General features: G+C 42.8%; 1 protein-coding gene across 1 annotated transcript in view; it reads left to right on the top strand.

Annotated features, from left to right (window-relative positions):
* TPO (thyroid peroxidase) overlaps positions 1 to 24342 on the top strand; it is a 206571-nt gene that overhangs the window by 43020 nt on the left and 139209 nt on the right. Inside the window, exons 3-4 of the mRNA XM_073576633.1 lie at positions 156 to 285; positions 5314 to 5514. Of these exons, the coding sequence (XP_073432734.1) occupies positions 156 to 285; positions 5314 to 5514 (331 nt within the window). The remainder of the gene's footprint in view (positions 1 to 155; positions 286 to 5313; positions 5515 to 24342) is intronic.

Genomic DNA, 24342 nt, shown 5'->3' with positions numbered 1-24342 from the left:
TATGGATAGGGAATAACCTGTTTTCTTGGGACTAGCCCTTTTAAATTGTTTAGCAATTAAGGTAAAAGCTAGCTAAGTTCTCGGAAAATATATATATTTTTATAATAAAATTAGCTTTGTTTTCTTACGTTTTCTTTTCTTTTCTGGGTGTTTAGAAATCATCCTTCCTGGGGAGCCTCAAATACTGTTTTATCTAGGTGGCTACCGTCACAGTATGAGGATGGACTGAGTGAGCCAAAGGGATGGAATACAGATTTCCTCTACATGAATTTTTCTCTGCCTCCAGTAAGAACCTTTCAAGACAAGTGAATTCACATTGTTCAGGGTGGGGCTGCAGCTTTTTAATGTAAATGCAATCTGTTATTTTAAGCAAGATTCCAACAGCGAGTGCACCAGCTTTTTAAAGGGAACTTGTCTTGGGGAAGAAATGCTATTAAACTGCAGATATGGGGTTAATCTGCATGTTATTAGTGTTCTGACAGCCAGCTAAAAGGAAGTAATGAACTTCATTTCTTCCGACAGCCTCCAGCCTTCAGTTATAGAAGAGCGGCCGCTACGGCCTCAGTCACCTCCTAGTACATGGCGAACTGTGGAAGTGAATTCAATTTGCCTTGAGTTAATTTCCTCATATTTAAATGTTGGATGTCTTAGGCTGGGTTCATACTGCGTTATGGCAGTCCGTTAGACAGACTGGGTTACACCGCGGCATAACGTGATGTAACCCAGTCCGTTAACGCTGCCATTAACCCCCATTATAAGGCGCATCGCTAACGCATGCCATAATTGGCATGCGCTAGCGATGTGCCGTCATTCTCTGACGGAGCCTTGGGCGCGGTCTACAGCGTCTGAGGCTCCATCACCGCTAGCACAGATGAAGCTAAAGCTATAGCGTTAATGCAGCCCGTCAATGCTATGCTTTGAACGGGCTGCCTTAACTCAGTATGAACCTGGCCTTAAAAAATGTTCCTGTGCTGAGCTAATCTTATAAATCTGCCATGCACTGTGTAATGACTGTGTCTGACTGTGCAGGGACATGGACTGATCATACCGCAGCTCCTGGGCAGGGGAGGGAAGCAAAAGAGAGTATGCAGACAGGACATCTTGGGTGAAGCATGGAGGGTAAAAGGAGGAGGAGGTTACATCAGAAAGGAGTTATATTCTTCACTGGGTGAGAAAAAAAATCTTTAGTTAAATAAAAGCATGGTTATTGTAGAACTTACTCCATAAAAATAGTAAAAAAGCAGAGCATATGAACCTTACGCATTTTGGACTAAAAGCTAATCCCTATTCATAGCTAAAAGATATGGTCTGAGCTTTCATATAAATAGAGGTCTTTATTCCAGGAAACAGACTGAATTCTTTACTATCCTAGATGATCAATGAACAATCTTAACCACTTTACCTCCCAAGCCTGTTGTCACCTTCATGACCAGGCCAAATTTTAAAATTCTGACCAGTGTCATTTTATGTGGCAATAACTCTGGAATGCTCCAGCGGATCCTAGCGTTTTCTCATGACATATTGTACTTCATAATAGTGGAAAAATTAATTCAATATGATTTGCTTTTATTTGTCAAAATATCGGAAATTTGGCAAAAAATTTGAAAATGTAGCAATTTTCAAAATTTTAACTCTTATGCCCTTAAACCACAGTTATGTTACACAAAATAGTTAAAAATTACTTTTACAATATGTCTACTTTACATCTGCATCATTTTTTAAACATACTTTTATTTTGTTAGTAAGTTAGAAGGGTAAAAAAGTCAATCAGCATTATCGCATTTTGTCAACAAAATTTACAGAACCATTTTTTTTTAGGGACCGCATCACATTTAAGTGACTTTGGGGGCAGAACATACCCAAAAGTGACACCTTTCAAAAAACTGCACCCCTCAGAATCCTCAAAACCACATTCAAAAAGTTTATTGACCCTTCAGGTACTTCACAGGAAATAACGAAATGTGGAAGGAAAAAAATTAACATTTTTCTTTTTTTTCACAAAAATTTTATGTAACCCCAATTTTTTTATTTTTGCAATGGTAACAGGAGAAAATGGAATCTAAAATGCGTTGTGCAATTTCTCCTGAGTACATAGATGCCCGATATGTGGAGGGAAACTACTGTTTAGCACACAGCAGGGCTCAGAAAGGAAGGAGTGACGTTTTGGAATGCAAAATTTGATGGAATTGTTTGTGAGTGTCATGTCCTATTTGGAGGACCCCTGATCTACTTGAACAGTAGATGCCCCCAACAAGTGATCCCATTTTGGAAACAATACCCCTCAAGGAATTTATCTAGATGTTTGGTGATCACCTTGAACCCACAGGTGCTTCACAGAACTTTAAAATGTTGAATTTTGAAAAGGAAAAATAAATTCCCACTAAAATGTTGTTTTGGCGCCTTTTTTAATTTTCACAAGAATAGCAGCAGAAAATGGAACACAAAATTTGTTATGCAATTTCTCCAGAGTACACCTATACCCCATATGTGCTCAAAAATTATTTTTGAGGCACAGTGTAAGCTTAGAAGGGAAAACATGCCGTATTGGAGTTCAGATTTTGCTGGAATTGTTTGAGGGTGCCATGTCACAATGGCAGTGCCCTCAAGGAACAAGAACAGCAGAAACCCCCCTCAGAAGTGACCTTATTTTACAAACCACCCCCAATAAACTTCATCTAGTGATACAGTGAGCATGTTGACAACATACCATTGGGCGGTGAAAAAAGAATAATTACATTTTTACCTCTAAAATGTTGCTTTAGCTCCAACTTTTTAATTTTTCTAAGGGCTTGTGGAAAAAATTAACATCAATTTGTTGTGCAATTTCTCCTGAGTGCACCAATACCCTACATTTAATCAGGAACTACTTTTCAGGCACAGCACAAAGCTCAAAAAGGAAGATGCGGCATATTAGAGTACAGATTTTACTGTTATGGTTTGCTGGTACTTTAATCCACTGGAAGAGCCCTTGAGGTGCTAGAACAGCAGAACCCCCATAATTGACTCCATTTTTAAAACTGCACCTCTCAATGAATTCATCTACGGGTGCAGTGATCATATTGAAACCACAGGTGTGTCACAGAATTTTACACAATTGGGAGGTGAACAAAAATTAGTTACATTTTTACCACCAAAATTTTAGCCACAGATTTTACATTTTGCATGGGGAAATGGGGAAAAATGACACCAAAATTTGTCCCTCAATTTTCTCTGAACTTGGAAATACATGTGGCTATACAGTACTGATTAGCCTTAATGTGAGACTCGGAAAAGAAGGAGTGCTATTTGCTTCCTGGAGAGCAGATTTTCCTAGAGTAGTTTACCTCAGATTTTACATTTTGCATGAGGAAGTGGGAAAAAATGACACCAAAATTTGTCCCTCAATTTTCTCTGAACTTGGAAATACTTGTAGCTATACAGTACTGATTAGCCATATGGTGAGACTTGGGAAAGAAGGTGCGCTATTTGCTTCCTGAAGAGGAGATTTTCCTAGAATTGCTGGCAGACTCCATATACCGAGCCCCTAAGTGCTAGAAGAGCTGAATCCCCCATTATGTGACCATATTTTGGATATAATACCCCTTTGGGAATTTATCTACAGGTATAGTGATGATTTTAACTCCATGGGATATTAACAGAAACAAGCAACAGTGTATGATGCTGAGTGAAAATTTGCAAACTGCCACTGTGCTTTTATGCACGTCTAAAAAGATGGACACCACCGAATCACAGGCCAGATAGTGCCCACAGTGCCTCCATCTGCTTCATTATAGGGACTCTTCCTCCTGGGGTTCCATCTGAATCACATATTTCAGAGATTTACGCAGAAATCCTGGTGCAAGCGCTCAGTGTAAAGTGCAGGATAAATGTGAGATGAGCCATACTGTGATCTTTGGGAGGCAAAATGAAAAAATCAACAGCAGGTGAAGAATTGATTTTGCTTATTTTTTTATGTCGATACTTGGACAGCATAAGTGATTAGATGACTTTATTCTTATGGTCTGTGCAATTACAGCGATATCAGATTTATATTGCTTTTTTATGTTTGACTTTTGTCACACACTAGAAGACGCTTTTTGTTGCTATTTTGGGAGCTTTAATTTTCCTATATTTCTGAAGACAGAGTCATGTTAGGGCTTGCTTTTTGTGGGACAAGTTGTTTTTATGAGTAACATCTTCGGTCACATAACATTTTTTGATCGCTTTTTATTCTTATTTTTGGAATGCCAAATGAACAAAAACCAGCAATTTAGGAAATATTTTTTGTATTTTTGTTTTATTCCTTTCCACGTGGGGTAAAACTGAAGATGCAGATTTTTTCTTTTGGGCAGCACGATTACTACCATACCACATTTATATAATTTTTTTTATATTTTGGAGCTTTTACACAATAAAAAGTATTTATTAGCAAAAAGTAATATTTTTTCTTCACTTTATTCTGAGAGTGATACCATTTTTATTTAGATTTTTCTTTTTGCCCATGTTTTATTCCACTTTGTGTTCAGCAGTATGATTAAAAAGCATCTTTTTTGCCGCTTTCTTTCTTTCTTTTTTTTCTTTTTACAATGTTCATTTTTATGGGGTGGGTTGTTCCAGACGCAGTTTTACCACACGCATACTTTTTTGGTTGATTGCTTTTAATATAAAATTTACGGGTGCATTTTATTTTTATTATTATTTTGTGATTTGTTTTTGATATTCTTACAATTTTTTTAACACTTTTTTTACTTTATTACTTAGTCCCGCTATGGGACTTTTACTTTCAGCAGTTTGATTGCAATTATAAAGCATTGCAAAGCACTAGCATTGCAATGCTTTATAACTGTTAGTTCTGCATTGCCATGCATGTTTCTTACACCATTCTCTGGGCATGGTCTAACAAGCATTCTAGCCTGGTAACCTGGATGTTGTCATGACTACGTTTGGTAACTATGGCAACAATAGGCCCCGAGTGATGACATCGTGAAGGCACAGATAAGAAGTGAGAGGGAGCCTCCTCCCTCTCCCTGCCTTCTAAATTCTATGATCACTTTACTCAGTGACTTTAATGGTGTCTGGGGAGCCCAGTCCAATGACTTTTGGCTAGTCCATGCACAATTTCTTCATCCTTCATATATCTGTGAACCTAAAAACAGAAGTTTTATAGTGAAATTTGTCATTAAACTATGTAATGTTCCAAAAGAACCCGACATCTATTATGGTAGGACCATGCTTGGTTCTCCTATCCCTATAGTATATAATTTATTAAAGCCATTTCTTTATGTTGCACAGACACAAAAATCTTAGGCTAATACCTTGTTCTTTACTTTATAGGTCCGAGAGGTTACCAATAAAATAATCCATGCATCAAATAACGCTGTTCAAGAAGACAGTGCATACTCCCACATTATAATTGAATGGGGTCAGTACATAGATCATGACATGGCTTTTACTCCACAAAGCATTAATAAAGTGAAAAGTATGTGCGGCTCAGGCTGCCACTGTGCCAACGAGAAGTCATTGTTCCCTATAATGGTAAGTGCTTTTATGTCAGTTTATTTTAGGAGTATGTTCACACAAGGCGGGTGTCCCGCGAAACGTGCGTTGGGGTCTCTCTGGTTAGCGGTGTTCTCGGTGGCTGACAAGATGGGTATGTCCTAACTTTATCCATGATTATTACATCGGGCTATGTGCAATAGGTTAATAGACACTTTTTTCTCTCTACCACTCCGCCTTGGCTATTTAGGAGTACTATATCTCCATATGATTTTATTAACTGGAGTCTAGAGAGTTTCTGTCATTATACCATACACTAGTTTTGCCAGCCTTTAATGAGGGACTTTTATGTAACTTTACCCATATGTGCCATTAACTACACTGCTCAGGTTCCTTTGTTGTATCCGGTTATAAATGACATTGTTCTCCTTCATCTGATTTTATTATTGCCTTCACTTGTCCTGCTCCCTGTATTGTCTTGTTTAAAATAAAGTTGTTATTTTCTATGTAACTCTGGACTCAGTTTCTCCCTTTTTTCTCAGCATTTTTTTTCTGCAGCCAAAACCTTCACTCTTGGCAGTAAAAAAAAAAAAATGTGTTTAAAAAGCTACAAAAAGTTGCATTTTTTGCTGCGTTTTTCAAGCGTTGTTACATGTGAGATTTGTCTACAATACTTAAAGTTGTTTTATTCATCAAAAAGGCTACATTTTATGTTGATTTTTTTCAGCATTTTTGCAGTTTCTTATTGCTTTCAAAAGGGTTACAAAAATCTGCAAAAATGCAGCAAAAATTGCTGAAAGAATAAATATGCTGTAGATTTTGAAAAACGCTGCAGTGCTCAAATTCAGTCAGGAAAAAAAGCTGTGCGTGCATAAGATTTCTGAAAGTGAATTGCTATTGCTGGGACTGTAAAATGCAGCTTCATGTGCACCGAAAAATGCATCAAAACAATGCTGCAAAAAGCACCACATGTGACTATACCCTAGGGTAGGAGCTGGAGGGCGACTTGTAGGCACACAACATGAGATTGCAATGGGGTAGCATTGCTAATCATCAGAAATCTAAATAAAATCCATCACGAATTCACGATCACAATAACGATCATAAATTGTGATTTAGCAGCGTAACATTGACACCTTATGCCACAATATGCCTAAAGGGCCCTTTACACATAGCGATATCGCTAGCGTCACCGATTTTGTGATGCAGCAGCGATATCATTAGCGATATCGCTACATGTGATACTTCCCTCCGACCGCTCACCCACTGGCTATCCCTGATCACGCGAGATCGGCCTGTTCCTTTTCTCGTCGTCGGCTTCCTGCTGGCGCCGACGAGCGAGCCATGGATACAGGCGGAAGACGGTCACCCTCACCGCGTCTGACAGGTGAGTACGACCGCAGACAGCTGCTGCATCGCTGTGAGATCTGCCTGTGTGGAAGCTCACTAGCGACCATTTAGCAATGCACCAGCGATCCTGACCGGGTCGTATCGTGGTCGGGATCGCTGGTGCATCGCTAAATGTAACGGGACCTTTAGGCCGGAGTCACACTAGAGACAAATGCGGACGAGTGTTATGCAATAAAAAAATCGCATAGCACTCGGACCAATGTTAATCTATGGGGCAGCTCCCATCATGCGTATATATATAGACTGTATATAAGTTTTCACTAATATTTGAGGTCATGGATCCATTATATGTCTATTTTGCAAGTATGGATGCCATACGGATGTCACACGGATGCTTAGATGCGAGAAAATCGCATCCTCGCATTGCAAACGGATGACATATGGATCACTGTTCAGGGTACATTTCTGCGATTCTCGTCCATAGAAACCGGACTGTATTTTTATACGTTAAGTGTGACTCCAGCCTTATCCTAATGGTATATATGCAGTACTTTATAATCCAAAAGTAGACTTTCCATTCATAAAAAGAGAGTGAAAGTCCATTCATATGAATTTTCTGACCAGATGTATAATTTTGGACCTTTATTCATATAAACCACTGTACTTGACTTTCTCAAAAAGTCCCATACACAATGAATAGACTGATGGTCAAGCAAGCGCACCTCTACTCCACTCAACACGTGGCTCGGCAGAACCTGATTCCAGACACCCATAGCCCTGTCTGAAGATCATCGCAAGTCCACAATGAACAATAAGTTATCACCTATGCTATTTATGACGGATAACTTATAATTTTGGGACTAACCCTTTCTAAATATAGGGATGTACATAAAACTGATGTGTTTGCTGTCCATTTCAGCCCAAATGCCAGCATTTGTTTCAGGTTACACAAAGTCCACCAAGACCAAATGTGTTTGAAATTAATCTAAAAGCATATTAGGTCATTTAAATTCTTATATAGCACCCTTAATTTCCACAAAAATTTTCATCAATGGCTTCGGAGTGTAGGAGGAAAGCGGAAAACCCAAATGAAACCCACGCAAATACAGGGAGAACATACAAACTCTCTGTAGATGTTTTGCTTTGTAGTATACGAACCCAAGTCCCCGGTGCTGTAAAGTAACAATGCTAACCACTGAGCCATCATGCTGACCTATACGTGTTGGTGTCTACCACTGTACGCTATGATCATTCATGATATTCAGTATGTTCAAGACATGTGTGTACATTGACATACTGGGCAACATTAGAGTTCCATAGCAAAGATGAAGATGAATATTTCTTTTTCCATCAAGGCTCTTTCTCTGACCCTTAGGGTACCGTTACACGACAACGATATGGATCGCTGGTGCATCGCTAAGTGGTCGCTAGTGAGCTGCCACACAGGCAGCTCTCACCAGCGACATAGCAGCGGTCGAGGGTCACTAATTACCTGTCAGACGCGGCAATCCTGACGTCCTCCCACCCGCGTCCACGCATCGCTCGTCGGTGCCACAGGTAGCCCAGCAGGAAGCGCCCGACGAGAAATGGTCCAGGACGTTCTCGCGCGATCGGCGATAATCAGTGGGGGAGCCGGTCGGAGGTAAGTATCAGACATAGCGATATCACTAGCAATATAGCTGATATGTCACAAAACCAGTGACGTTACAGCGATATTGCTAGCGAAATCGCTATGTGTAACGGTACCCTTAGACCATTTTCCTAATCCAATGTTCCGTTAGAAAAGAGGATACTACATAAGTTCCCTTCAGCTAAAACTAACCATGACTGTGTACCCTTTCTCTGATAGCAATTACGCAATATTCCTCTATGGTATGAAGTGTGTTCTGTGCGGTAAATGTGAGGGAAGCATCTGCCGGGTGGTTCTTTAAGGCCATAGCTACAGTGAAACTGTGTAAAAGGCAACAAAATGAGTGAATGTGGAGAGAAATCCAGCACCCCATGAGAATTCACAAAGGATATGGACATCCTTAGACCTCACACACTTCTCCACGAAATGAGATTCTAATTTTTATTTTTTGCCTATTCCAAAACCCATTGATATTTCTATCGACATTGTCACAAGCATCTTGGTTCATAACATCTTTATCTCCAATACAGAATATTTTCTGCATTATAAATCCCATGGCAAAAATCTTAAGCTATTTGACTGGACTTTGTCCACTACAGCATGAGCACTGGAATCTCCCCGAGTGACGGCCATAATTATCTTTGTTGTACGGACAGCCATGAAACCACATTTGCATAAATCTGCTTCTCAGGGGTCGTTGCCATATATTTTCCTCCATCACATATTCTGTCAGTTTTTCAGAGGGGCATGATAGTGAAGGGTTACTTTTCAGATATTGCTCAGAGGCTTCAGTCATAAATTAGCATTGATATTTTCTTAGGCATGCAGTGCATAAAGCTGGGAATATACCGTATTGGAGAAAAAAAAAATCTTTTCCCAGCAGTTCAGCACAACAGTGAAGTTGTCATATAAATCAATGCAATTATATAGAGTTTTCATTTGGGGATGCAGTTTTATATTTTAACAGCTAACAGAATAGAAATAAAGTTCATTATATTTTCTACATGGAGGAAAGGATGTTATTATTAAAATAATGGCAAAGAAAAATATGCCGGGGCATAATATGCAATCAGACATAAATATTACAGACTAGCTGAAGAGTCCAGCGTTGCACGGCCATAGTAACAAACTGTGGTTTGTTATAACAAGTTATAATGATTATATCTATCTATATATATAATAATCTTTATTTTTATATAGCGCTAACATATTCCGCAGCGCTTTACAGTTTGCACACATTTTCATCACTGTCCCCAATGGGGCTCACAATCTAAATTCCCTATCAGTATTGTCTTTGGAATGTGGGAGGAAACTGGAGTACCCGGAGGAATCCCACGCAAACACGGGGAGAACATACAAACTACTTGCAGATATTGTCCTTGGTGGGATCGAACCCAGGTCTCCAGCGCTGCAGTGCTAACCACTGAGCCACTGAGAGTATAGCCCTGCCCACTCCGCATAGCCACACTCACTCTAATATCCCACGTCATCCCGTCAGCCAGAGCCACCAGACTACTACCCCTAAGATCCCACATCATCCCGTCAGAGCCACTGGACTACTACCCCTAATATCCCACATCATCCCATGCGCCAGAGCAACCAGACTACTACCCCTAATATCCCACATCATCCCGTCAGCCAGAGCCACCAGACTACTACCACTAATATCCCACATCATCCTGTCACAGCCAACATTGTCAGGTTGGTGCTGTTACACCTATTAAAATGATACCTAGGTTGGAGAAATCGGTCTTGTGCTTTTTAATCTGTGTTTGAATTTTTAAGTTAATGAGGATGCTTCATGCTAGGCAAAGAGAAGTTACTGATTCTGGGCTCTCCCTGCAGTCTGTGTCAGAGAGTGGTCTGTCAGCACAGTAATAAATTGTGTTATATCCAGCTTTACAGAAGGATGCTAACACCATAGAAATGATAAGAATAATAGGTCTCAGTTACCACAATTGTCAACAAGGAAAACTGTTGCTCATAGCAACCAATCAAAGCTCAGCTTTCATCTTTTAAACAGTTCTGGTGAATTGAAAGATTCTTAGTGATTGGTTGCTATGGGCAACACAGGCAGTGTAACCTGTTGTGGTCAAGAAGATATGCCTAAGAAATAGATATGTTATTTATTATATATTGTGAGGTAGCGCTGTTATTCAGTTAGGGGATCCTCGCTAAGCAGCGAACAAAACACAACCGGCATCAGGTTTTCCATAAACCAAAAGAGTCCATGCAGTTTATTCAGCAGCATATACCCATAGAAGCAACATAAAGTTCTTATAACAGCATAGCGTCCATGACAGAGTTCCACTCTGTAAACCCTGTGTTCACCCAGGTTGTACAGTGTCCAGCATACAGGCTTTCTTAGCCTCACTTACCTCACCCACATCCGGGTTTCCGCATGGCTGCTTCAGCTTACTGCAGACATTCATTCCCTCCCCTGGGAACTCACAGACATGTGCAGCCATTCATCACAGCCACTTCACAGGCTGTTAGCCAGGAAGCTCCATCTCAGCGAGACCTTCCACACTGGACCAATCGGGTCCCAGCATTCACCTCATGTGACCTACCCTGGCCACATTATATGGTCCATAGCCACGCCCACCGGGTCACATGACTATGACCTCATCACAGGTCCTTCACACACACATATACACTTTACAATACCGTTATTAAACACACCCCCTGGGTGGGTTTGTAGGTAACTAGTCCCTGACACATTGAACCAGCACCTCAGCAGTATCACTGCTGATTAACACACACATAAACCTCCATCTCAAGGCCACCCACCTTGAGATACATAATGGTCATTCAGTATCTTGCCATTGATCCACTCTCCTGGGATATCCATACAGCGCCCCCTAGTGGACACAGTGGTCACTACACCACATACCTCTCCCCTCTGTTCAAACTTGTGGGGTTGAAAACACAACCTTACATCATGCTCTCGAGACCGGGCACTCATTACACCTTGCCCCACAGGTCGAGAGAACTATCTCCTGTCATATAGCCTTATCTCTACGTTAGGCCTCCCCCGCCCCCAGCGGTCAGAATATCGGCCCTGATCTTTGGCCCTCCAGTTACAGTCTGTCTGCGTCATCAGACACTGTCTAGTCACCACATTCCTCTCCCTGTTTGTTCCGTTCCCCGACCAGCTCCCCCGGTTGGTACGGTCATCAGTCTTAGTTGGGTGTTATGATTGAGTCACCGTAGGAGGCAAAAACACAAATGCTAGCTAAGTCCAGAAAACCAGAGAGGTTGGCAGCTATCGGACTGCAGACCCCTGATCCTATCACAAAAAATAACAGTAGCCGTGGGGGGTTCCTACGATGCCCTAGACCCCTCGATCACAGCCGGAGAATTAAATAGGCCTAAAGAAAGCAAGGGGAAATCTAAACTGCCCCAGAGCAGACCCCAAGGCATTAGGCAGCCCCCAACATATAATGACGGTGAAGCAAGATGAAAACACTAACACAGACAGAAAGATAGACTGAGCAAAGACGGGGCCCAAAACTACCTAGATAGGAAAGGACAGGAAGGCTGCTGTCTGCAATCCGTGAAAAACCCTATGAAAATAAGAGCCAACAGACTGACAGTGAAAAAGGCCCTGAGGACGCTAGGCTTCAAAAAAGCTATGTCAGTACTCAGGAATATTCTGAAGACAGAGCAACCGGCAAAAGGAGATTCAGCTCATCCCAGCAGGGAATGGCAGAATCCAGAAAAGCAAGGAAAACAAACACAAAACAAAAATGCAAACAGGAAAAGCAGAAACTTAGCTTTAGGGAAGCAGGAATCAGACTGGTGTTCTAGAAGTCCACAGAGAAATCACCTGCAGGGCAGGAGGGCGTGGGCAGCCTTATATCCAGTCAGTGACTCCACTCAGCCAGTCATCCTCATTAGACTCAGGTGCCTGATAATCAGGCTCATTACCTTCCTTTACCAGAATAGGGAGTTCCCCAGACCTCAGTGAAGAAGGGGAAAATGAACTCACAACAGTTGGGCCTACTGTCTGGCCTGAGTCTGACCCATTCAGCATCTCACAGGAACTAATGTCCCTCAACGTCATCCTGCCAGTCGAACTACCACTTGCTGACATTCTTTGGCCATTGGTCCTGTCACTTCTTGGTGGAACCCTTCGGGTCCTTACATCTTGTTGGGTTGGAGGCGGCCGCCACCTGGTATTCCGTACCTCTTTATTAATTCGCCGACGGTCCAGCCTCAACTGCTCAATCTCTTGCAGGTACCCCACTCGATACTCCAAGAGCATCCGAAAGTTTCTCAGGCTTTCCACGGAGCCAACCACCAGGATGGGAATCCTACCCTCTTCACTGGATACCTGGTCTTCATCATCAGGAGGGATCCTCGCCCTCACCACACCGGAGCTGTTTACAAGGTCTTGCATTACCTTCCCGAATCTTCCAATGATTTTCCCAATCAGACCTTTGGGAACCGGAACTACCTCTTTCCGCAAACCCAACCGATCCATAGCCTCTCTTGCTAACTCTAGGCGTCGAGCAGCTTTCATATTACTCCGCCTAACCAACTGTTTGACATGGAGACACTGCAGATGCATGTTTTTCAACACAGCCACCCGCTTTGCTGTGTCTTCCCTGGCTGACATTATCACCAACTGTCGAGTCTCAGGCGCCCAGTGCACTTTACACGCTTTGACCGCCTCTTTGAAAGCCTCATGCACAGGCTTCTTGCATGTCTTTTGGTGCATCAATCACAAACTTGAAGGTCGTGGCCTTGCTCTCTTCCTGGCCAGGAGGCTCTAGCTTTACCACGGACACTTCCCTCACCACAGTTGCCCCGACCGGATGACTGTCTTCTTCAGTTCTCAGCTCCTCAACCTCACAAGATCTCATCTCTTCCCGACCGTCTGCCAAGACTGGCACCAGCAGCTCCGTTCCACCACTCGTCGGACCTGGCCACTGTTCCTCACTGTCCAAGTTCTCCCGCAGAAGACCACTTACAGTTTCTTTAAGCTCCAAGACCTCTTTCTCGAGCTCCTCAACCCTGTGCTCGGTCATTTGTCTCAAGACTCTTTCTCGTTCGATATGTCCTTCCACTGTCTCCTTTTTTAACTGTATCTCATGATCTTGTTCTCTTTTGTCCAGCACGTTGGGCACTACTACCCCTTTAATTATATTGTCAAAGGGTACCACTGGGTCAGTCCCGTCAGCCGAGTGAACGTCCCGTTACCGTTTAACCGTGTTTTTACCCCAGTCGTCTCATCTCCCAGCCCACCTTCCATCATATCACGAGACATCAGGTCCGTAAGTTGGGCAGAAGTACTTCTTCTTCCGGTCAGTTCTACCTCTGACCTGTCCACGTCAGGAGCCGTCACTGTCTCAGTGTCGAAACGTCTCCATCATCCGATCATACGTCATCAAACAAAACAAGTCCCGGCCCCTCTCCAAGGCATAGACTAAGTCGCATGGTATCCCGCCCCCTTGGCACTCACCACCTTTGTTCCCCTCAAACATTACTCTGTCTATGGCATAGTTTACCGTGACCCCGTGTTTACAGCGAACCCTGGCGTTTTTCTCGGTCAGAGATAAAACGAGAGGAGTTCCTGTCAGAGTCACCTGACTCTGAGTCCAGTCTACCAGAGACTCCTTCCCGGTGCAGCATCACGGTACACACCTGTGGCCTGTCATTATCTGGAAAATACATGCCGCACTCCTCAAAACTCATACAGACACACTGCGGTTCCCCAGACATACCCACTGAGGCAACCAGTGCTGCCATTTCCTAAACTACCCCAATTTGGGTCACCGCCCCCTCCCGGGACTCCACCCCTTTTTGGATTACCACCCCAATTTGGGTCACCGCCCCCTTCTGGGACTCCACTTCTTTTTGGGTTACTACCCCAATTTAGGTCACCACCCCCTTCTGGGACTCAACCCCCTTTTGGGCTACCACCCCAATTTGGGCCACCACTCCCCTTCAGGATTTTCCCATGTCTGTTATACCGGTCTCCTTAGACCACAGTTCACACAACACAGTTTGTCTCTTTTACAATACCACACAAGTCCTTGTTGGCACCACCACAGCTCCTGCTGTCAACGATCACCGACACCACTGGCTGCTGTTCACGCACAGTGGCTGGTGTCCTCTTCGTAACCCCGCCGAGTTACAGGAAGCCGCTTGACCCCTTCATAACCCCGCCGAGTTACCGGAAGCCGCTTGTCACCTTCTTGACTCCCACTGAGCCCCCGCAGGCTGAGTTGAGAAAAGAAGAAAAAACACCACACAAAAAAATCACGTGTCCTTTCTGTGTGCTATTCAGGACGTTCCGTCTGCTCTCCTGAGACCGTCCAACACACAGGCCGCACCAGGTGCTATTCAGGGAGCAGCCCTCCTCCCAGGATTTCCCAACACACGGGCCTCACCAGGTCCAGGGGCTTAGCGGGTGCTCTTCAGGACATCCATCTCCTCCTGAGACTGCCCAACACTCACGCCTCACCAGGGCCAAGGTCATACCACGTGCTCCAGGGATCTGATTCTTCTCCCAGAACCTCCCAACACTGACCCTCCAGGACCTTGCACACTGAACCCTCCAGGTACACAGTCTTTCCCACTGACCCAGGTCAGTACAACACGAACACCTGTCCATTACCTGAGTCGGCCACACAGGTCCTCGGGTACCTCTTCTCCACAGAGGCACCCTATAGCAATCACCAGTCTCTTTCTCACTGACCCGCTCTCCCTGCTCAGTGTTGCCAGAACTGCACCATGTGCCTTTGGAAACTGTTGCCCTTAGCAACCAAAATTTTTCAGTCCTCTTCCATTGCTCCCAGCAACAAGGCTACAACACTGCCCATAGCTTTCTCCACCAATTGTGAGGTAGCGCTCTTATTCAGTTAGGGGATCCTCACTAGGCAGCGAACAAAACACATCCGGCATCAGGTTTTCCATAAACCAAAACAGTCCATGCGGTTTATTCAGCAGCATAAACCCATAGAAGCAACATAACGTTATTATAACAGCATAGCGTCCATGACAGAGTTCCACTCTGTAAACCCTGTGTTCACACAGGTTGTACAATGTCCAGCATACCGGCTCTCTTAGCCTCACTTATCTCACCCACGTCCGGGTTTCCTCATGGCTGCTTCAGCTTACTGCAGACATTCATTCCCTCCCCTGCGAACTCTCAGTCACGTGCAGCCATTCACCACAGCCACTTCACAGACTGTTAGCCAGGAAGCTCCATCTCAGCGGGACCTTCCACACTGGACCAATCGGGTCCCAGCATTCACCTCATGTGACCTACCCTGGCCACATTATATGGTCCATAGCCACGCCCATCAGGTCACATGACTATGACCTCATAACAGGTCCTTCACACACACATATACACTTTACAATAGCGTTATTAAACACACCCCCTGGGTGGGTTTGTAGGTAACTAGTCCTTGACACATTGAACCAGCACCTCAGCAGTATCACTGCTGATTATCACACACATAAACCTCCATCTCAAGGCCACCCACCTTGAGATACATAATGGTCATTCAGTATCTTGCCATTCATCCACTCTCCTGGGACATCCATACAGCGCCCCCCAGTGGACACAGTGGTCACTACACCACAATATATGTATCTAATATATAAAGCTCAAAGTGTGTATGTATGTATGTATGTGTGTATGTGTGTGTGTGTGTGTGTGTGTATGTCCGGGATAGGCATCCGCACCGTCACAGCTACAGCCACAAAATTTGGCACAGTCACACATCTGGACCCCGAGAGCATCCTAAGCTATGTTGTGAGGTGAAATTTTAACCCCGCGCGTTCCAATTCACCAAACAATTTTGCCCCTGTCTACATACTGGGTAAAAACTGTGTGCTTGTCAAGCCCCGCCCCTCATTATGATGTAATTATGCCCCTATCTACATAATGGGGAAACAGTATGTGCGTATCAAGCCCCGCCCCTCATTATGATGTCACAATGGTTGCCATGGCGACGCTGATGTCATCAAGCCCCGCCGCTCATTATGATGTCATAATGGTTGACTATGGGATGGAGGATGTGTGATGGGTATATGGGCACTGGACTGTGGGATGGAGGATATGTATGATGGGTATATGGGCACGGGCCAATAGGATGGTGGATATGTATGATGGGTATATGGGCACGGGACTATGGGATGGAGGATATGTATGATGGGTATATGGGTATGGGACTATGAGATGAAGGATGTGTGATGGGTATATGGGCACTCGACTTTGGGATGGCGAATATGTATGATGGGTATATGGGCATGGGCCTATGGGATGGAGAATGTATGATGGGTATATGGGCATGGGACTATGGGATGGAGGATGTGTGTTGGGTATATGGGCACGGGACTATGGGATGGAGGATAATTATAATTTGCTATAACTAACCACAGTTAGTTACTATGCCCGGGCAGCGCCTGGCTCTTCAGCTAGTATATATATATATATATATATATATATATATAGTTCCTTGCGAAAGTATTTGTCCCCTGGAACTTTTCAACCTTTTCCCACATATCATGCTTCAAACATAAAGATGCCAAATGTAAATTTTTGGTGAAGAATCAACAACAAGTGGGACACAGTTGTGAAGTTGAACGAAATTTATTGGTTATTTGAAATTTTTGTGGAAAGTCAAAAACTGAAAAGTGCGGCGTGCAATATTATTCGGCCCCTTTAGCTTAATACTTTGTTGTGCCACCTTTTGCTGTGATTACAGCTGCAAGTCACTTGGGGTATGTCTCAGTTTTGTACCTTGAGAGACTGAAATTCTTGCCCATTCTTCCTTGGCAAACAGCTCGAGCTCAGTGAGGTTTGATGGAGATCGTTTGTGAACAGCAGTTTTAAGCTCTTTCCACAGATTCTCGATTGGATTCAGGTCTGGACTTTGACTTGGCCATTCTAACACCTGGATACGTTTATTTGTGAACCATCCCATTGTACATTTTGCTCCTTGTTTGGGATCATTGTCTTGTTGGAAGACAAATCTCCATCCCAGTCTCAGGTCTTTTGCAGACTCCAACAGGTTTCCTTCAAGAATGGTCCTGTATTTGGCTTCATCCATCTTCCCATCAATTTTAACCATCTTCCCTGTCCCTGCTGAAGAAATGCAGCCCCAAACCATGATGCTGCCACCACCATGTTTGACAGTGGGGATGGTGTGTTCATGGTGATGAGCTGTGTTGCCTTTACGCCAAACATATCGTTTGACATTGTTGCCAAAAAGTTCGATTTTGGTTTCATCTGACCAGAGCACCTTCTTCCACATGTTTGGTGTGTCTCTCAGGTGGCTTGTTGCAAACTTTAAACGACACTTTTTATGGATATCTTTGAGAAATGGCTTTCTTCTGGCCACTCTTCCATAAAGGCCAGATTTGTACGGTGTACGACTAATTGTTATCCTATGGACAGACTGTCCCACCTCAACTGTAGATCTCTGCAGTTCATCCAGATTGATCATGAGCCTCTCGGCTGCATCTCTGATCAGTCTTCAGCCTTGTTTGAGATGAAAGTTTAGAGGGACAGCGGGGTCTTGGTAAATTTGCAGTTTTATGATATTCCTTCCATTTCAATATGATCGCTTGCACAGTGCTCCTTGGGATGTTTAAAGTTTTGGAAATCATTTTGTATCCAAATCCGGCTTTAAATTTCTCCACAACAGTATCACAGACCTGCCTGTTGTGTTCCTTGGTCTTCATGATGCTCTCTGTGCTTCAAACAGAACCCTGAGACTATCACAGAGCAGGTGCATTTATACGGAGACTTGATTACACACAGGTGGATTATATTTACCACCATTAGTCATTTAGGACAACATTGGATCATTCAGAGATCCACAATGAACTTCTGGAGTGAGTTTACTGCACTGAAAGTAAAGGGGCCGAATAATATTGCACGCCCCACTTTTCAATTTTTGAATTTCCACAAAAATTTAAAGTAACCAATAAATTTTGTTCATCTTCACAATTTTGTTCCACTTGTTGTTGATTCTTCACCCAAAATTTACATTTGGTATCTTTATGTTTAAAGCATGATATGTGGGAAAAGGCTGAAAAGTTCCAGGGGGCCGAATACTTTACTGTGTATATATATATATATATATATATATATATATACACTGTGTTCCAAATTATTATGCAAAACATATTTCCTCATAATTTCTCTACATTACCTATATGAATTGCAGTCATTGTTATTTTCCAGTCATCTAATATTCTAGTATAATTGCAATGTTTTTGAACAAACTGCCTATGAAAACAGTTTATTTTTAAAAATAAGAAACACTCAAAATGCATGTTCCAAATTATTATGCACAGCAGAGTTTTCAACCTTTTTATTTGGAACAAAAAAATGGTCAATTGTGAAATTATAAGCATTATCAGCTTATTACAAAATGAAATCAAACAGTTTTCAAGTCAAAACTTTATTCTCGGTGATGTTACATTTGCACATAGGACCCCTTGTTCGAAAGAAGCTTTTGAACTCTCTCGTCCATTGAATTTGTCAGTTTTTGGATGGTTTGTGCTTCAATTGTTTTGCATGTGGACAGAATACCCTCCCAGAGCTGTTGCTTAGATTGTGAACTGCCTCCCGCCATCATAGACACTCCTTTTGGGGTTGAAGTCAGGGGAAGATGGTGTCTACATCATAAGTTTGTCCTCTTTTATGCCCATAGCAGCCAGAGATGCAGATGTGTTATTTGCATCATGAGACGGTGCATTATCATGCATGAAAATGATTTTGCTGTGGAAAGCACGGTTCTTCCTCTTGAACCATGGCAGGAAGTACTGTTTTAGAAGCTCCACATAGATTATGGAGTTCATCTTTACCCCTTCAGGGATCCTAAAGGGGCCGACAATCTCTCTCCCCATGATTCCAGCCCAAAACATTACTCCACCTCCTCTTTGTTGGCGCCTTAGCCGTGTTTTCATGGGGTGTCCATCAACCAGCCATCCTCCACTCCATCCATCTGGACCATCGAGCATTGCACGGCACTCATCGGTGAACAAAACAGTTTGGAAGTCAGTCTTCATGTATCGTTTGGCCCACTGGAGCCGTTTCTGCTTGTGTGCTGTGGATAGAGGTGGTCGACAGGATGTCTTACGCACAGCTGCAAACCTCTGAAGGACCCTGCATCTTGTTGTTCGGGGGACGTTAGAGGCACCAGCATCTTCAAAAACTTGTCTGCTGCTATGACAAGGCATTTTTGCAGCTGCTCTTTTAACCTGACGCAATTGCCTGTTGGAAAGAGCCCTCAATTTTTCCTTATCAGCACGCACACGTGTGTGCTGGGAATCAGCTACATACTTCTTGATTGTGCGATGATCACGATGAAGTGTCTTGGCAATGTTGACTGTAGTCATGCCTTGACCTAAATACTCCACAATTTGTTGCTTCTCAGGAGCCGACACATCCTTTTTCTTTCCCATTTTGGCAAAAAATGTAGGTTGCTTAATAATGTGGAACAGCCTTCTTAAGTAGTCTTGCCTTTATTTGGACACACCTGCCAAACTAATTTGCACAGGTATCTGCAATTGCTTTCAGTGATATAAAGAGCCTTGACACACATCACCATCAATGAGTTTAAATGACAAACAAAAAAATTCTAACCTTATCACTCCTAAACTCTTTTTGCATAATAATTTGGAACACAGTGTATATTAGATTATATATTTATTACATTTACATGTATATATTAGATATTTATTTTACGAGACTTTGCGTGTGGCGTGAGTGTGGGTATGCCGAGTGGGCGGGGCTTTGTGGAGTGGATGGTGGCTTGATGCACACACACTCATACATACTGTACATACAGTCATTTTTTATACATACTGTAGATGAGCAAACCGATCTGTGGAGTCAATTTTCTAAAATTCTCAATTTCACACGAATTTAAACATTTTCAATTAGCAGTTTGCAAAAAAATGTACAGGCTGAATATTTGGTCAGCATTTTACATCAGCATTTGTAAGTCCAACAAAGTAGTGGGTGAAAAATACATAAGTGATGGACGTATTTCTATTATACTTTTCTTCTGAGTGTTCCACTCCAAGTTTTTGTTTACTACTGTAAAAAATTCACCAAATACTCAAAAAGTCCACATGCCCTTAGGCAATTAAAAAAACAGTTGCTTTTTTAAGCAGATATTCTTCCAAGCATCTTTTAGCATTCTCTTAGACTTTTATTGTTATTGCTAGCATCTTCCTAGCGAGATACACCTATAAGTGGACATGTCACCTTTTTTAAGCTCTTGGCTTCTTAAAAGCTTGAAACATTTAAAAGATGCCCAAAAGCCTGAAGGTGAACAGTATGTAGTTTTTACAATAAAACTGTTATAGATGGCGCACATGATTCATGGACCCTCTGTGCCACTGACCAGACCTACCCAGCAGGGACTTGACTAAGCAGCTACCTTGGTATTCCTCTAGTGGTGAGGTCAGGCTTGTGTGGCTGAAGCTGCTGGGTACCACGCCAGGGCCGGGTCCAGCAGTAGCAGCTGACCCTTTGGGTCTAACCTTTAATCCAGTGAAGAATATACACTGTAACAAGTTCAGACTATGTAGATATGATGCTCACTTGGGACGGGTTCAGGCTGTGCCAATAGGACTGCCACTTGGGACACGTTCAGACTGTGCCGACAAGGCGGCCACTTGGGACAGGTTCAGACTGTACAGTCACCGTATAACAGATGGGACAGCCACAGGGACAGATTCAGACTGTGCTGTCTCAGGATAGCAGATGGAAGAGCCACAGGGACAGGTTCAGATGGCCACAGGAACAGGTTAGACACACTGGTCTCAGGAAACAGTTCGGGTACCACTGATTCAGTTTCAGGAAATGGACACCACTAAAGTGAACACAGGAGCAAGGACTAACTATACTGGACTAACGGAACACAGGAAACAGGAAACATTAACAGACTAAGGACGGGGGACCTGGCATTATACAGATGCACACACTAAATCACCCAACAGTAACTATAGGGTTTGCTCAGGCACCTCCCAATTGGGAAAATGGCCTTTTATACAAGATGCCTCCCAGCTATTGGCTGGGAGACACCTTGCAGGTGTTCACCTTAACAAAATGCCTCCCAGCTGACAGCTGGCATCCCTACACAGAGGGAGAAGGGGACACCATGCTGGGACCTTGGCAATAGCGCTACAAAAACAAATGTATCGCTTGTTTTCACCATTTTGAAAACCCTTTTTCTAGTGTTTTTACTAGAGACTCATAAAACAGAACTGGTCATTGCTGATGTTAAAGACACAGCAGGCGACCATATAAATTTTAAAGAGATCAGGCCGCAATACAAAGAGTGGCCTGCGGCTCTCCCAATCCAACGTGACAGCTTCATATATTTCTATGCAGCGGTCACACTTGGGAAAATAGAGCTGGCGGCCCGTCCGAGCACTGCGGTCCTATCTCAGTCTGATTTATATGGCCGTCTGACTGCGCCCTAAGAGGAATGGATAATTCGGGAAGGAGCTAGTTCCTAGTAACACTTTCTTCTGACCATTGGGCTGACTAAACAGGCAATTAATTACCCGAAAGAATGAACAAAATGTTTGTTAGATGAAATTATTTTTAGTCAACTTAAAAATCTAAACAGATAATGTGCTGCCAAGAACAATGATATTCTATGTGGACAGAACAACCACATTAGCGAACATTTTGCATGCACACAATTTTGCTTGGGCTGTCAAAACAGGCCATTAAATGACTGCCTATGAGTCTGCATGTAGCTGATTGATGAATACTTAACTACCCCAGACAACATGTCTAAAGCAAGTCTAAAGTATAGAAGAGTATGCTGAGTTTTATGTTCAGATTTTTCCCATAGACTTGCATTAAATGAGGCAAATTGCCAGGTAAAAAATGCAATTTTTTTAATGCATTTCTGAGGCTGAAATGCTTTTAACCCTTTCGCGCCTGAGCCTGTTTTTGCCTTCGTGACCAGGCCAATTTTTTCAATTCTGACCAGTGTCACTTTATGAGGCCATAACTCTAGAACGCTTCAACGGATCCTGCTGATTCTGACAATGTTTTCTCATGACATATTGTACTTCAGGATAGTGGTAAAATTTCTTAGATATGAACTACGCTTATATGTTAAAAAAATCGAAATTTGGCAAAAATTTTGAAAATTTTGCAATTTTCAAACTTTTAATTTTTATGCCCTTAAATCAGAGAGTGATATCGCACAAAATAGTTAATAAATAACATTTCCCACATGTCTACTTTACATCTACACAATTTTGGAAACATAATTTTTTTTTTTTAGGAAGTTATAAGGGTTAAAAGTTGACCAGCGATTTCTCATTTTTACAACAAAATTTACAACACCATTTTTTTTAGGGACCACCTCACATTTGAAGTGAGTTTGGGGGATCAATATGACAGAAAATACCCAAAAGTGACACCATTCTAAAAACTGCACCTCTCAATGTACTCAAAACCACATTCAAGAAGTTTATTAACCCTTCAGGTGCTTCACATGAATGAATGGAATGTGGAAGGAAAAAATAAACATTTAACTTTTTTTCACAAACATTTTACTTCAGAACCATTCTTTTTATTTTCACAAGTGTAAAAACAGAAAATGAACCACAAAACTTTTTGTGCAATTTCTCCCAAATACGCCGATACCCCGTATGTGGGGCTAAACCACTGTTTGAGCACACGGCAGAGCTCAGAAAGGAAGGAGTGCCGTTTGACTTTTTCAATGCAGAATTGGCTGGAATTGAGATAGGACGCCATGTCGCATTTGGAGAGCCCATAATGTGCCTAAACAGTGGAAACCCCCACAAGTGACCCCATTTTGGAAACTAGACCCCTTAAAGAACTTATCTAGATGTGTCGTGAGCACTTTGAACCCCCAAGTGCTTCACAGAAGTTTATAACGTAGATCCATGAAAATAAAAAATCATTTTTGTTCCACAAACATGATCTTTTAGCCCCCAATTTTTTATTTTCACAAGGGTAACAGGAGAAATTGGACCCCAAAAGTTGTTGTCCAATTTGTCCTGAGTACACTGGTACCCCATATGTGGAAGAAAACTACTGTTTGGGCACACGGGGGGGCTCGGAAGGGAAGTAGTGACGTTTTGGAATGCAGACTTTGATGGAATGGTCTGCGGGTGTCATGTCGCGTTTGCAGAGCCCCTGATGTGCCTAAACAGTGGAAATCCTCCACAAGTGACCCCTTTTTGGAAACTAGACCCCTCCAAGGAACTTATCTAGATGTGTGATGAGCACTTTGAACCCCCAAGTGTTTCACTAAAGTTTATAATGTAGAGCCGTGAAAATAAAAAAATCATTTTTTTTCCACAAAAATGATCTTTTAGCTCCAAATTTTTATTTTCACAAGGGTAACAGGAGAAATTGGACCCTAAGAGTTGTTGTCCAATTTGTCCTGAGTACGCTGGTACCCCACATGTGGGGGGGGACCACTGTTTGGGCACACGGTGGGGCTCGGAAGGGAAGTAGTGACGTTCTGGAATGCAGACTTTGATGGAATGGTCTGCGGGCGTCATATTGCATTTACAGAGCCCCTGATGTACCTAAACAGTGGAAACCCCCAATTCGAATTCCAACCCTAACCCCAACACACCCCTAACTCTAGCCCTAACCCTAGCCCTAACCCTAGCCCTAACCCTAGCCCTAACCCTAACCCTAACCCTAGCCCTAACCCTAGACCTAGCCCTAGCCTGCCTACCTGCTTTTTTTTTCTTTACTTTTTTTTTTATTTTTGTGTTTTTTATTTTTTGTATTTTTGACTCATAGTAACGCCACTTCTCTTCTGATCTCACACTGGCAGATGATCAGAGGAGAAGCAGCGTTACTATGTGACAAGATCGCTGCCCGGCACATAGTAACGCCA

Source organism: Dendrobates tinctorius, unplaced genomic scaffold (genome assembly GCF_039654945.1).
Source record: "Dendrobates tinctorius isolate UK_male_01 unplaced genomic scaffold, ASM3965494v1 ptg000049l, whole genome shotgun sequence".
Classification (NCBI taxonomy): Eukaryota; Metazoa; Chordata; class Amphibia; order Anura; family Dendrobatidae; genus Dendrobates; species Dendrobates tinctorius.
The sequence above is the reverse complement of the archived record's forward strand: the minus strand, read 5'-3'. Positions and strand labels throughout refer to the sequence as shown.